The sequence below is a fragment of the Haliotis cracherodii genome, unplaced genomic scaffold (assembly GCF_022045235.1).
Source record: "Haliotis cracherodii isolate W230 unplaced genomic scaffold, xgHalCrac1.p SCAF_3, whole genome shotgun sequence".
In the NCBI taxonomy this organism is placed as follows: Eukaryota; Metazoa; Mollusca; class Gastropoda; order Lepetellida; family Haliotidae; genus Haliotis; species Haliotis cracherodii.
In genome coordinates, this window is record NW_027266286.1 from 347,548 (window position 1) to 363,894 (window position 16,347).

Genomic DNA, 16,347 nt, shown 5'->3' on the forward strand with positions numbered 1-16,347 from the left:
GCGTTAGGCAACAAACAAACAATTTATGTGGTTATGTGGCACATGTTCTGTTCTGTGATTTCATTGGCGTATGAACCTTTGCGTTGAGAAGGAAAGCCTATGTCTACAGTAGACCTTGTGACAACATATCATATTTGGCCTTCACTCTCGAAAGGTTCCTAAATTAACATTAAGTGAGAGCCAATCATTTTGATAAGTTATACCCCAAGATCACACAACATTCTCAAACACACACATCGATCGATAAACTTAATTGTAGAATGTATCCGACGTGTCATTCATTCAGAGGACAGATCATTAATAATGTAGAGCACTGTGTAAATCAAGAATATCAATCCATAGCTTTAAGATAAATCTACATAGAAGAAGAAATATGTAAAAAAATGTGATTGTCTGAACACCATGTTCTATTAAACTATTAGTAATATTCCGTGTTTCAAAACAGATATTTATTAAACACTTATTAATATTCTATAATCAAGCAATGTACACTTAATCAATCAGTAACTCTGTTCATGAAAAAATGTATTTCAGTTACGATGGCTTAAATGGGCTTTTTATAAATGCTTCAAGAAACACAACTTCTCATGATTACGTTCTGAAGACTATTTTATGAATGACTCATACATTTCTTAAAGTCGACATAATTTATATTTTGTTCCCTAAAAGACGTTTTAAAAATGCTTAAATAGTAAACCATGATATATTGTAATTACCAGCTACTGCTTTAACTATACCTAGATTGTGTTAAAGACTGTACTCCCGCAACCTAACTCGATGCTGACATTCTCATTGTATAGTATCTGTACTTTTGGCCGTATGGCCAATATGCTGAATAAACCTTTAGGCCACGAAAATGTTCTCGTATTGTACTATCAGCCTGTGTGTGATTCTCTGATGAACACGAGGAAAGAGCAGCAGGAATTACCAGTACCAAATACAAATAAATACAGGACATTATTATACCGTACACTGCCCGAGGCCTTTTAGCATTTGATATTGTATTTGACAACAGTGTGAATGAGGCTCGAACATCAGTGAAGTATGACCTGTCAGAGAGGGTGGTCTGGTAATCTCGCTCTGGACCTGACCAACTTGGGAACAACGGAACATTCCTACCAGCTTCATTCGCGTGTTCCGGTTTATTCTAAATTCTAAACATATTTTCAATATAGTAAACGCCTGGGCAAAAGAGACTATACACTTGAAAATTATAACAATATTACGAACGTTATCAAAACCTTACTGGACTGAAAACAGTCGCCGAAACTCTGCAAATTTAAGATCCAAAACACGATTGGCAGAAGTGAAAAATAGTTCACTTTTTTCAGGTACCGGTTAAGAAAGCACACGCGGAAATGATTAAACATGCAATTGATCTTTGCCAAAACATCACAGTTAATGGAAAAGCACAAAATAAATGTCACGTTTAACTGCACAACAAAGAGAGCGAGGGCCGTAGGAAGTAATGTGGCAAATGGGTGCCAAAGAAACACCAACTGGACATGTGCAACCATCGTCCGATCGTTCAACGTCAGAGACAGACTGGCAGTACACAGGACAGGGCAACAACTGGCAGACCACATTTTGAAATTGTCATCATCCGTATTCGTGGCAACACCAACGGCAAGACCTCAAGGGGTGACGTTCTTCAACCGCACCGAGGAACGAGTGTCAACGGATTCCCCATGACGTCATCGGGCGGCTGACAACATCGATGAGACAGCAAGCCTGCTCGTGCATTGGTGCTCGCTGTGGTAATATTCGCTCTGCGAATGTCTTGTATCTGTGAATCAACCATGCCTGCTTCACTCGGTTTATTACTGTGTGCTATGAAACTGCGATCCCCATGTTCCCTGAGACGTTATGTGCACCTGTTGTGAGATACTCATTGATATGTAGCTACCCGTACCCAATACAGCATCATCGAATAACCATTTCTTGTTTGTTCCAGTTTTAGCTACCACCAAGATTGATGAATATTTCCTTTTGCCGGGCAGTTTATTTAGCAGAATAATGCATTTAAAAGGAGGTAATAACACAGACGTTGTGTGAAAATCATATTGTCACTCTAGCTATCCAGCCTAGACCTAGTTTGTAAGATTGACCACTGTTGCTACTAGGAGAATATTATGATCACTGACTTTATTGCTATTACCACTGCTCTTGTATTTTATCATGCCTTGGAAATTGTACTGTCACTTTATTGTGTACTGCCATTGTAATAAGTTTGCAGTAATGTGTATTGATTTGTAAACCTAGTTATTTTTATGATACACTTGTTATTTTGTTGTTGTTTGTTTCACACTGAATTCTGTTGCGTACAGGTGTCTTGGTTAGCTTATTGTTTCAATTTATAACAATACATCCATGCAACAAGTGCAGTGTGCTGGTAAAGACAGGAGCGGCATAGTCTCAATCTTGGGTCCGTATCCTCATAGTTGTGTATACATGTTTATCATATGAGCCTTCAGGCAGACACACACATGACAGTCATATAGCAACTGTTCGTCTTGCTGTGAGCTCTTCAAGTATGGAAGTAACACTTCCGTTGAAAAACTAACAAGATTATTTGTGAAGTGACGAGTGCGTTAAATGAGAAAACAATAGCGCTGTGACTAAAGCAACAACAGAGGGTAGCGGATAGGAAGTAAGATATTCTCGCCTTGTTCTAATTAAAACAAATATAATCTTGGCTTCAAAGACTGAGGATATTTCCCTGACTAAACACGGGGAATATATGAAGATGTCGATCTTCACAGAACATTGCATCCGTCAGTTGTGGGGTAGTATTAATTGGGCTTGAGTAAGTAGTCAAATGTATACTTAAAATCAAATATTTTCAGCTTTCTTTTAGTGAATTCCGGTAATCACCCCATCTCCTCTTTAAAAAAACTAGGGTTGTGCATCCACTTTGAGTACAGAGTTTGGATGTTGAGAAGGTCCTGCCAGGTTGAGAATCGGTCGGAATTTTCGCAAAGCAAAGGGCACTGACACCTTTTCTCTTGTTCACTCTTAACTCCCGCAGTTATTTCATTTCTTTCACTAATATACTGTCTTAAACTGTTAATTGATCAAAGCTCTCTCAACTCCCTCCATGATTGTCTACCATTTTGGTTGCGGTTCTTCGAGGGCATTGACACTGGCAGTGTCGATAACGCTACAAATAGTTGAGAAAGTCAGACATCAGAGGCACCACCATGAAAAAATAAAGTGGGGGAGAGAGGAGAACATTTGGGTTTATTATGCAGGCTTGGGTTTCGTCCTTGTTTCCGTGGTGTCTGAGTGAGCCCTAAACCAGGACCCTCAAAATTCGACATAAAATCGTGTATGACTAGTCAAGTCACAGTTTGTAAGTTTATATATACAGTCATTGACAGTTTTAGATTCAGTTGAAGTATGACATATACATGTAGTTGGATAGAGGCTCGACATATCAACAACGGGAAAGTGTTTGTGATCTGGAAAAAAAGGTCATTTAGGGTAATTGAATGCGATATGAAAACACAAACGAGCTCCATAACTAAACTATAAGTGTTAAAAAACATGAATACCATATGTGTGCACACATACCAGCTCATACCCTGCACCGCGTCATAAAGTGTTTGCGAAAAGGGAAGCCTCTCGCTCAACTTTACATACAATGTAAGTGTTTATTTTCACAGAAGTCCTCTTGCCAGGACAATCAAGTGATGGAGAAGATCCAGTGACACGAAAGCACATGTTTCCATTTTCATGCTCAGAGATTTAATTGTTATAATTCAGTAAATAGCTGACACACCTGATACATTAGATACACCTATCCTTAATTAAGCTGTGCTGCTTGCTAATGAAGGCTTTAAGAATATCGCGGGCACGGGTGGCCAAGTCGTCTAAGGCGGCGCAATTCGCTGTGCAAAGTTGCGTCCCTTGGACACGCCAGAAACCTATGATTGTGGGTTCGAATCCCGGTTGGCCCCGATTATGTTTCTAGGTTTGTCAGCACCATACCCGTGCTCGTGGGTTTCACAGAAGCGGTAAACGTTCTGAGACCTGCACCACTTCGGGCTTTCCTCCCACATAAAGCTGACACGCTGTGATACAACCGGAATACTGTTAAAAGAAGCCTTAAACTCAACTCACTCACTCACTCACTTTAAGAGTATCAGGAGAAGAAAACTAAAGATATGTATACAACCATTTTGAAGTCAGAACATTTCCCAATTTTTCCATACCCATAATGATCAAATGTGACTCAATTACATGTTCATTTCGGAACCTGTATGGCTGGTAATCTACATATTATTATCATTTGAATGACTATTGAACCAGTCAGAGATATAGATATGATTGAGCAATGAATTATTTCCTTCAACGCTCAGCTGGTTACATTTGTTTCAAACAGTAAAAGATCTCCAGTTGCAGTGTCCCTCTCTTATCGTGATTTGCCATTGCTAATGTTGTACCTGAAGTTACCTGACCATCAGTAGGACAGAGTTGACGGAGGTGGTGCAGGGGTTGAGATGGGTGTTGTCAGGTGGACTCTTGTGGCTCTGGTTGTCATCTCTGTTCAGTGTGGTATACAAGGTAGTTCATTTCTATCTCAGTGAGTGACAAATAGTTATGTATCATTACAGGTAAAACTCCTAATTTTGACATTCAAAGAGACTTGTTTTTCTTTCATGACCTTAGTTACAACAATATCTTCAAATTGAAAAACATATGTCAATCTAGAAATCAGTTCACTCAGATCTAAACTGTGGAATCAGTAAAAGACTACACATAATGAATGATTAATACAATTATATTTAAACACTAACAGCTCTGATATAGGTACAGCCAGCCTTCCCGAAACTGCCACATCCCGAAATATCTCGAACGATCAAATTTACACAAAGGCTTATGATCAATACCAGTAATGAGGGGGAGAGTCCAGAAGATTTTATTTCCAAACAACATGTCCATGATTGCTCTAAAACATATTCTCTTCTCGTGATGCATCACTCACAGCATTTCAGTGGTCAGTCCACCATAACCTCTGTGGAAATGACTAAGATGGAACTTTACTAGACCTAACTGGCCTTTGAAATACTATCTTCAAACAAATTAAAATCTGATTTGTTTAAAAAACGTACCTGACATCGTAGACCATGGTTTAATACTGATTGCAAACCAGCTTTGAATGCAAACAAATAAGCTGGACAGTCTTTCTGTCGCCATACTATGGTACCTAATTTAAAGAATTAAAGAATTTAATACTAAAGAGTACTTTTAAGCAAAAACACGTCAATTGTCTCCAAATTATATCCACGTACTCCTTTGACAAAGGTATGGAAGATCAAATATAAAAGTTCAAACTCCAGCATCCAGCATCTAAAGAATGTGGCTGAACTATTAACTGTTAAATCAGATATTGAAAATATGGCTGAACATTCTTCGTCGTCTAATTATGCACCATTATAAAAAAAATACCCAAAACACCAAGGAAGGAAACATATTGATTATAAATCACCTAATGGGGAATACAATACGATTTTATAATAAGAATTTAAATATGTTCAATCTATGAACTTCATACTGCCTTTTGGGCAAACCCATGACACTGCTACAGGAGCTGTTAATATACAATTTCAACTCCTTAAACATTTACCAGAACCATGTTTAGAAACCCTTCTGCTAATTTTTCCTCGAAATCTGGCCTTCGTGGCGTGAAGCCATAATTGTTCCCATTCCAAACCGTTGACGGGATCATACTGATCCCTCAAATAATAGACCAGTTTGATTAACCAGCCGCGTTTGCAAAACCATAGTCAACAACAGATAAATATGGTACTTGGAAACTAATAATCTAATCACCAATATTCACTATGGTTTTCAACCAAAATCGAAGTACTGTGAGACATGGGATTTTAAACGAGTTTCATGATTTTGGATAACGCGGCCGTTTCCGTTATTCATTTCCAGGTTTTTAACTGACAAACAATTTCAAATCAGCGTGGGTTAAACCCTGTCTGATCATTATAATCAGATCATAGCGTACCACAGGGTAACATGTTGTCTGTCACATTGTTTAGTACTAAGAGCAAATGTGTTATATGATTCCATTGATGTATGACGTTTTGTGGATGACTTTAATACTTCTTTCCGTGCTAAGACACGCATACTATTGAACGCCAACTGCGACTGTGTTTAAATAAGATCCATAAATTGTCTTAACCGTTTTTTCACACATAATTTATATAAAGAATATATGCATCAAGATATGACGCTTTGCCTCGGAGCCATTAGAACTATTCCGCTTGATAGTCTGTATGTTGGGACTGATGAGCTGTCCCTCAAACAACGTCGCAGTTCATTATCATTACAGTACATTTCTAAATTGCTTTGTACGAAATCTAATCCAGCGTATGACTGTGTGTTTTACCCTCTCTATGACTAACTCTGTAATAAAATAACATGTCTTGATCCACCCCTTGGAGACTACAATCAGATATTTCGGCAGCTAAAATAAATCTTACAAATCTTGTATCTTCTCCACGACATGGCATTTGGTAATACCAACGGTAATGGTAAAGTCTAACATTAACTAAACAAAAGAAATCTGAAACAAATCAGAAACATCTATGAAACTTGCAAACCTCTATCTACAGATGGATCCAAGAATGGTTGACAGCGTCACTGTCATTGGATTCATTATCACTATCATAAGACTGGTCCCTTTTTACAGTGGAATCAAAGGCCATATTCACCCTTCTAGAGTAGATTAGTAAACAGTCAAAACTTAAACAATGTATTATGTATTCACACTCTTCTCTTGTCTTCAGACTATTAAAAATCAGCCTTGCAAGCATCCACTCATGGGTGACAATGTTCTGCTACACTTCATTTACGTCACACAGTGATGCATTGGGGACAATATTCTGCACGTCTGACTTCAGCATGCATGTTCTGGGACGGTATGATTGACCATTGTATGACCTGATCCTTCTCATGCGGCAATAGGTCCAATAATGTATCTTCAACCAGATTCATCCACTCCAAAATTCACTATATACCGTTCGGAATGACAATAGAATATATCATACATGTATATGCATGTACCTACTAATCACCGATAATAGATAACTATAGATATCTATAGATAATAGATAACAGATAGCCCAGACATTGTACACGAATATAAATGATTTACATACATCATGTGTTATAACTCATATTTCACAGCATCACTCACAGGCTCAACACCAACGACTGATACAACAACATCATTGACAGGCTCAACACCAACGACTGATACAACCACCTGTGTCTGTTGGTTTAACCTTTAAATAGAGGTTACATTCAACATTATTTATGTTAAATCTTGAATATTCTTTCTCAGACGGACACACACATCCAGAAACTTCATCATGACATAATCATTAGGTTTCCAGGCAGGATAAAGCCAACGGATAAGGTGTGGTGAGGTGAAATGGTTTCACGCCCCGATCAAGATTACTGCACAGTATATTGACTCCGAGTCGACTTGTCGTTGGTTAAGACCCTGCAGGATAACACATAACTATCATCTGTGAACATCTTCGGTAGGACTGCTCTCCGGGCAGGCGCTCTATCCACTAGACCACGGAACGATCTTAAACGGATAAAAAACAGTATCGGTTAGGGTACTATACAAAAAATATGCAAACATAAGGCCTGGTAGCAACTACAATCAGTGTTTACAAACATACCCTTGTGTATCGATGTCAGAATTGACCACCGAAGTCCTGGACAAATTACTTGGAAAATCGTTATCATTTTCAAAATAATAGTCAAAGATACTTACAAAAGTGTCTGAGAATCATGTAGCTGAGGCCATTGACAATAATAGGCAACTTTGGAAAAACATGTTGAGGACGCCAGCGGGATCAGTTTCAATATATCTCCTTACAAACCCTTTCAGCTTGGAGTATTCGAGAATTTAACATAGTTGAATTTGAATATTTTACCTCGTTTCATTTTATCATCTGACAGCAGTTCTGAATGGCTTAGATATTCCACACAGACTCTAAACACACGTGACTTGAGAATCTTATCTTTGGCAAAGGACAACTAAACTAGCCTACAGACCGATATATTGCCGCGAAGGGCGATCACTGACAATGAAAACTTATTTGAAGCAAGTGTCTGTTGTAGTTACGCCACCGTCTAGGTTTCATTAGAAACTATTTTTACTGCTGTAACTGTCCGACTGACGGATTACTAATCTTGTGACGAAGTATATTAATGCGAACATTCCAGGAAACTTGCAATCTTACGGTTCTGGTTGTAATATAATCATAGGTGACTTCTATATTGTAAACATTTGACTTGCCTTTGCTTGTGTTTGTGACGGGTCCCACCCGTGGGGCAGAAACGCTCACCTTTCGCGAATACCTGGTATCAACACAACTTAATAGTGATTCACAAATACATGCTCATGATTCAGTCGGAAGCGCACAATAGACTCTGCTTTATGCAGGAATTTCATATGGATATGGAAAGGGTTTTGTAAGAGACGAGCCATTATATTATAAAGAGGTTATCAGGCTTGCCGGTTCATGGACTGAAGATATCCTGGATTAGGAACACACACAATGTATTCAGCTGACTAGGGCTAGCTAAATACAAGGTAGTTCCTGATGTAGGGTATTTACCATCCTAAAACACTATCGCGTGATAACCGCGATCCAAGAAAAAAATATAATTTATAAATATAAATGATAAAATGATATCCCATATGATACTTTGTAGACGGAACAGTGCCAAGCAGAGTGCAGGCAGTGATGAACACGATGCAGGGTATGAGATTGGTGACGCGGGACAACTGCGTCCTGCTTCTCTGACGACGCCAGCCTCACCAGTTCCTGAGAACGAACACGTGGAGATGGTAGACAACTACATCTATGAGGGAGGAACCACGCCCACAATCAGCTGTCATATGGTAGATAATGAAATATACATACGTAGACCCGTGAACAGTGACTTGGAGATGGTTAATAATGATGAAATAATAACGGAAATATTGAACAAAAATACTATAGTTTATCTCTTTAATATCTGATGTGAGCAAAACTGCTATCCAGCCACAAGCTAGAACCATCAGAGGCAGTATACCACATTCCATGCATTACTTACTTTCTTACTTACTTTGGAGATTTAACGTGCGCTTTCCGACTGATGCGTATTTCGCACACGGGCCCGGCCAGGCCATTTAATGTGTTTCCAAAAGGGGCGAAGGTGGTCTGTGCAACCCTAAGAGGGGGCTTTAGGGGTTGCTTATATATAATTTGGGAATTTTGAGATTTGGAATAGATGCCGATGGGGTTGGGGAGGAGAACTAAGGGAGCTGGGTATGGTGGGTGTTTGTTTGTTTATGTGATTTTGATTTGGTAGGTTATTATGTTTTTAGATGCGTTTTATTAGTTCCGTTGATTAAGAATACGCCTAAGGCCTTGAAGTTTTCTAGTTTATTTTGTGGGTTTAGTATTGCTTCTAGAGTGAGAGCCTTGTTTAGATTGAGGGTGGTTTGTAATGCGGTTCGATGTGTGAGGTAGTGTGTGCAGTGGATGAGTGCGTGTTCTGGGGTTTCTAGTTGTTTGCAATGTGGGCAGTTACCTGTAGTGTGTTTTTTTATTTTTTTTAGGTGGTTATTTAGGTTGGTGTGTCCTGTTTGGAGTTTAGTGATTACTCTGTCGATTTCTTTTGATGGTTGGAGAATTTTTGGTTTGGTTAGTGGTTTGCTGAGCACTTTTTTGATTTGGCTATTTGAGTTTAGATAAAGGTTATGCCATTTTTTGTGATTTGTTGCTTGTTTACACTTTTAATTTCTGATTTTGAGATGGGTAAGTTTAAGCTTATTTCTGGGATTCCATGCAATTGTGGACAAGCTTACATAGGAGAAACATCTAGGCCCCTCAAAACCCGAATAAAAGAACATCAAAGCTCTGTCTCCAAAGGTGACTCTAAATCAGCTCTATCAGACCACATCCGTGACAACCCAAGCCACAGCATTCAGTGGAAGAGAGTCACAACCCTCGCCACCAACCTCAAAGACTTCAGAATCAGGAAGCCATCAACATCAAAAGACTCCAGCCGTCAATCAACCGTGACCAAGGCTATAACATACCCCCGAGGCACCATCAAAGACCCCAATCAGTTTTATCCCGTTGTTTATATTACTGGCTTCATCCTTTGTTTATGTCACTGACTTCATCACTACCCTTGTGTATACATAACAGGCTTCTCTACTCCAGTATAACAATATCTACTCTACTGTATAAACATTGCCTCCTACTTGTATATATACTTGCCAACTACACTCTGTATATCCTGTATATATATTGGGCCTCGTCCCAATCAAACCCTCTCATCCAAAACCTCATAAACGAAAATATCCGCCCTCGTAACCAGGCTCTAACTAGGAAGCACCCTTTACTTACTCCAATATCTCAACGAATTTTCAACTACCTAAACGAAAACCAAATAGATAACCTCCAACAAAACTGCAAACCATCAAATATATTTACCCCAAAACTAAAAATCCCTAAAATAGACACATCTCTGGCAAACTCAATAAACAAACAAACCGATCCAAACATAGCTAAATCCACCACACTAGCTTACATACACGAAAACTGGCCAAATTGGTGCCACATCTACACAGACGGATCTTCCGATCCGATCACAAATCGCACTGGTTTCGGAGTCCACATAGCACAACCAAATAGGAACACTCAATCTTATCGACTCCCAAACAACCAATCCATCTTCACTGCAGAGTTAATGGGCATAGCATCCGCCCTCCATAACCAACATGCTAAAAAACATAAAAAAATCCTAATACTCACAGACTCACTAAGTGGACTACAGGCCCTCCAAAATAAAAACACCAAAAACCGCCCTAAACTCATTAACCAAATACTCAAAAGCGCAAATAACTTAACAGAGGCAGGCAAACAAATAGCATTTATCTGGATCCCAGCCCACGTAGGAATATATGGAAACGAAAACGCCGATCAAGCCGCCAAAAAATCCCTCAAAATTCCTGAAATAAGCCTTAATCTACCAGTATCTAAAGCAGAGATCAAAAGCATTAACAAACGTAAAATCACCCAAAAATGGCATAAGACATACCTAAAAACAAACACACAGATAATCAAAATCCTCAAAAAACCTCTAACCAAACCTAAAATCCTCCATCCATCCAAGAAAATTGATAGAATAATCACCAAACTCCAAACAGGTCACACTAAACTAAACAGTCAACTCTTAAAAATAAAAAAACACGCAACCGGAAAATGCCCACACTGCCCACACCTGGAAACAATAGAACATGCACTCTTACACTGCACGCACTACCAAACCCACCGAGCAACACTCCAAACAAATCTAAAACTAGATAAAGCCATAACCCTAGAATCAATCCTAAATCCACATAACAATATAGAAAAATTTAAAGCACTAGGCGTATACTTAACTAAAACCAATCTAATGATCCGCATCTAAAAACACTCAACCACACCACATAAACAAACAAACACACACCAACACACTCCCTTAGTACACTACCACACCCCTAGGCATGCATTCCAAATTTCAAAATCTCCAAAACTTATATAAGCAACCACTAAAACCCCCCTCTGGTTGCAACACCTTTATTTTCCCTTCAAAACCACGCTAAATGGCCCGACCGGGCCCGTGTGCGAAATACGCTCCAGTCGGAAAGCGCACGTTAAATCTCCAAACGTAAGTAAGTAAGTAACTCTGTATATCACTTGCTTGATAACAGTGTTAGAACCTACACCGAAACGTCGCTCTTAATTGTAATAAACAAGTTGTTCATCCATAAATTCTTATCCTTACCTAATCAATCACGTGTTTGTTGCATGCTGCACACACACAGTACGTTAGGGAGGATTACTTCATAAACCTATGCCTATGTCTTGACAAGTATGCTTACGTACATGTCTGTGTATCAGATATTTTGCACATTTATTCATTTTACATGATTGTTTTTAGAATAACATTTCAGATTGTACATATGTTGCCAAAATAGCATTATAGAAATACATCTGGTATCACACTCTACAAAAAGCTTCAAAAGTGGTTGCCATTTCCTAAGTTCATGTGTTTTGAGGCCATGGCGACAGTAATTTCGCTGCCTTGGCCCCGTTCTTAGTGCTACGGCTGTTATACGTCTGTGCACAGAATGGATCTTAGTGGTGGCTCTGTGAAACTGACACAAGGTGTTTGACGTGAATTGAATATCTTTCACAATCCGTACATAATTATCCTAATCTCTGTAATGTTCCTACTATCATGACTATTATACAAACACATTATTAACATTTGACTATCGCATGAAGAATAAAATGAATTTGATCATGAATTACGATACTTATTGAGTGACTTTCCTCAGAGGAAAACTTGGTAAGGGTCGAATCTGTTAATGATGCATGTTGTTGATTCGTCATTTACAGTTACTGATAGGGTACGCACGTGCCAATTGTCGTATCTGTTAGATGTCACAATTTGATAGTTCAACATTTACAGTTACAGTAAACTACGGTTATAACGAACTCAAAGAGACCACTAATATTAGTTCGTTATGACCGTAGTAAGTTATAAGCATATGTACAGCACATTTATAGCAAACATACATCAAATTGACGAGATCAAAAAACATTTCGTTATATCCATCAGTTCGTTATAAACGTGTTCGTTATGAACATAGTTCACTGTACTTGGTGTTATATTCTTACGCACGAAGAATGATTGTAGCGCTTGAACTGGACTGTTTGCTTGCTTGGACGAATAAATAATACTGAACGACATTTGTTCTTCCATCTTTGTTTCATTGCCACAATTACACGGGTGGTATATCCGATAAAAAAAGGCGTACCGCGGCTTGGCTGCCAAGGGAGGTTTCTCTAATATTTTAGATCCCATCACAGCCGCTAATGGCACAATACAGCTCGACAATAGTACACCTGGTACGCATGGGTAGACATGTGCTTAATGTCTTATCTGTTGGATGATTGATAGTTCAATATGTACACTTACTGTTGGGTAGACACGTGGCAAAGGTCGAATCAATTCATGATGCAAGTTGATGGTTTAACATTTACAGATACGTGACAAATGACGTCTGTATAAAAGACGCAAATTGAAGGTTCAACATTTAGAGTAACTGACAGGGTAGACGCATTAAAGTAATTATTTAAGTACCTTTATCATATCCCCATGTCAGCATGTTGAGATCTGATTGGTCCACGTGATAATGACAAAATGCTATGTATCCCGACCTGGAGGGAAATACATTTCTTGGCAGGAGAATATATTCCTTATCCCTCGCTTCGCAGCAAAACGCTGCAACCTTTCTCCGAGTCAGTGAAAGTCAAATGATATAGCCCAGTCGCGATTCGCGTCCCTTGAGCACGCCAGAAACCTATGATTGTGGGTTCGAATCCCGGTTCGCCCCGATTATGTTTCTAGGTTTGTCAGCACCATACCCGTGCTCGTGGGTTTCACCGAAGTGGTAAACGTCTTAGACTTGCATCACTTCGGGCTTTCCTCCCACAATAAGCTGACACGCCGTGATATGACTGGAATACTGTTAAAATCGGCGTTAAACCCAACTCACTCACTCACTCACTCACTATCAATTTTGAATTTGTTTTAATTCTTTTACAATGCCATATAAAACATGTCGGTAAGGATCGCTCGGGGTACTCGCCGCGGGCTCATGGTATAAAACCTAACGCGGGACCCCTTGTGATCCTGCTACAACTTATATTATTCCTTCTCTGTCCCTCACTGATCCTGATTTTAATCCCCCACCGACATATATATCTTCTCCACAGTAAGCGATACCCTTCAATGAGACATGTCAATCCCCCATTCACATGCAGTCTTTTCACAGTACGAGGTGCCCCTCGTGTCATGGTGGAACAAGATACCCTTGTCATTTCGCGAACACGTGTTATCGTCACTAGTTAACAGTGCTTCATGAACACATGTTGATGCTATAACAGGAATCGTAATGGATTTAGCAGAGGTTCATAACGATTACGGAACTGTTTTGTCTTTTTGATTTATTAGAACATGTTATCTGTCGGCATTGTGATGGTGTGAGTCCCGAAATGACATCCGTTCCTAACTGCATACAGAACGCCAACACAGATCTTCACAAATCTCAAAACGTGGCTTTCCCTAACGTGAGTGAGTGAGTTTAGATTTATAGTCACATCGGCAATATTTCAGCCATATTGTTACTAAATCAAGTTGTACAGTAATAATGCATTAACTATAAAATCTGTGACGAAGGACAGTAAAAACACTATTTTATCACAGGTATAGTTTTAAAACTAGTCTGTTACCATAAAAATGTGACTATTCGGAACAATTCATTATAAAAATTGGCAAAACCACCAGCAACCAAAGTTAGGCTATCATACTAGGGACCATCGGGACTTACGGTACATCTGCTTCCTGCATGTTACCCCAGCAGGATTTACACCATCTCTCTGGCTACTGGTGATTGTTAGTAAGTTTAAGCCAAAGGATTTAAAAACAACAAGCATTCTGCGATTAAAACATGGAAATTGAAATATGCTTTGAATGAAATGGGACTTACGTACCCTCTCAGGGGAACAATTATTTTACGTTATTTCAACCCTCTTTGAAGGTACAGCCACCAACAATCTCAATTATTAGTTCATTCTACCAAATTAAAATCACCTACCTTTCACAATACATATAAAAAAAATTCAATCAACTCTATTTCTTTTAAAAACCCAAGAATTAAACGAGAACTTACATTTAAAAGATCCTTTATGGATGAAACCTGGAAATATTTATCCCTTGTGATGGAAAAATCAATACAGTCAAGCAGGATATGCTTGACTATGATTCTTTCTTCACAATGGACACAAAATGGAGGATCTTCATTTTTTAATTAATATTCATGTGTATAACGAGAATGGCCAATACGACATCGTCGCATAATGACCTCTTCAAATCAAGACTGACAAGTGTAACCAATAGTTAGTTTAATTGCATGTAATTTACTAGTACCTACTTGGGTGTCCCACTTCTTTTGCATTAGATCTTTGATATAGCACCTAATGACAGGCTTGTAGTAACTGTATGGTACCAGAAAGGGTGTCACAGCTTCCCTAACGTGCAATTCCCTATTTTGACTTGTACCACATGTTCCCATGTTTGTTCAGGTGAACAATTGACTTGCCTTCGCCTGTGTATGTGAAGGGTGCCACCGGTGGGGCAGGATACGCTCACCTTTTTGCGAACACCTGGTATGATTACTACTTGATAGTGATTCATAAATACATGCTGATGATATAGTCGGAATCGTACAATCGACTCTGCTTTATGTAGAGATTTCTATTTTGATATAGAAAGGGTTTTGTCGCTATATTATTATTATTATTTCTGCATCAAACTCCTCCGAAGACTGCAGATCCAAAGGGGGTGCAACGACATTCCAGGGCATGCAGGCACGATCTCGAGGGAACAGCCATCAGAAAGCGAAGTTCAACTCAACCTGAAACATACATGCGAGAGCAGAAATAAGTCTAATATTGTCAGTTTGAATGCAACAAATGACATCAAGATTAGTGGCCCGTCAACCGTGGAAGCGATGAAGATGGTAAAATGGTAGCTAATGATATCTATGTGAGCAGAGTTGATAACAATGAAGACGATTGAGAGATAATGGATCACCCTAAAGTGTGTAGGTGGTGACGGTAGGACATTGGAGTATGTTGGACCTAGTGTGAAGAACCTGTCTGTTCAGATCAGCTCAGTCGCCTTGCGTGTGTTGTGCAGCATCCTCTCCGACATGTGCATTGTGTATATATCTTTGACGGAAGGTATAGATGACATTTAAATACATCACCCAGAAAATTAACCCTCTAGACTCTCTGTTTTGATAACAAGCGCAAGTGTAAACTCAGATAACGGTTATACAGGTACTGGTGTACCCGATCTGAAAGTGAGGCTGAGGGACATGCGACATGCCACACACGCGATATCACTCCACACATCATATAATGTTGAACATTCAAATTATATTGCTCATTGTACATATAATTGAGGAAATACATTCATGTTCATTCTAAAGCTAAGCACAAATACACACACAATCAGCTCCTAACATGGACATGTACTGTGACGGGAGCGTGGTACACATACATGCTTCCTCGTGTGCAGTCACGGGAAACGGGAGGAAGTTGAAAACATTTGTATAAGGATATTTATGCAATATTGAAGACACACATCCAGGGAAAGAGACTATATCTAATGTTTGTAGGAGAGACAAAGCTGCTG

General features: G+C 39.1%; 1 protein-coding gene across 1 annotated transcript in view; it reads left to right on the plus strand.

Annotated features, from left to right (window-relative positions):
• Positions 1-8,737: 8,737 nt before the first annotated feature.
• The window catches only part of LOC139474074 (circumsporozoite protein-like), a 38,784-nt gene continuing 31,174 nt past the window's right edge, over positions 8,738-16,347 (plus strand). The window contains exons 1-2 of the mRNA XM_071256933.1: positions 8,738-8,933; positions 9,957-10,155. Of these exons, the coding sequence (XP_071113034.1) occupies positions 8,738-8,933; positions 9,957-10,155 (395 nt within the window). The remainder of the gene's footprint in view (positions 8,934-9,956; positions 10,156-16,347) is intronic.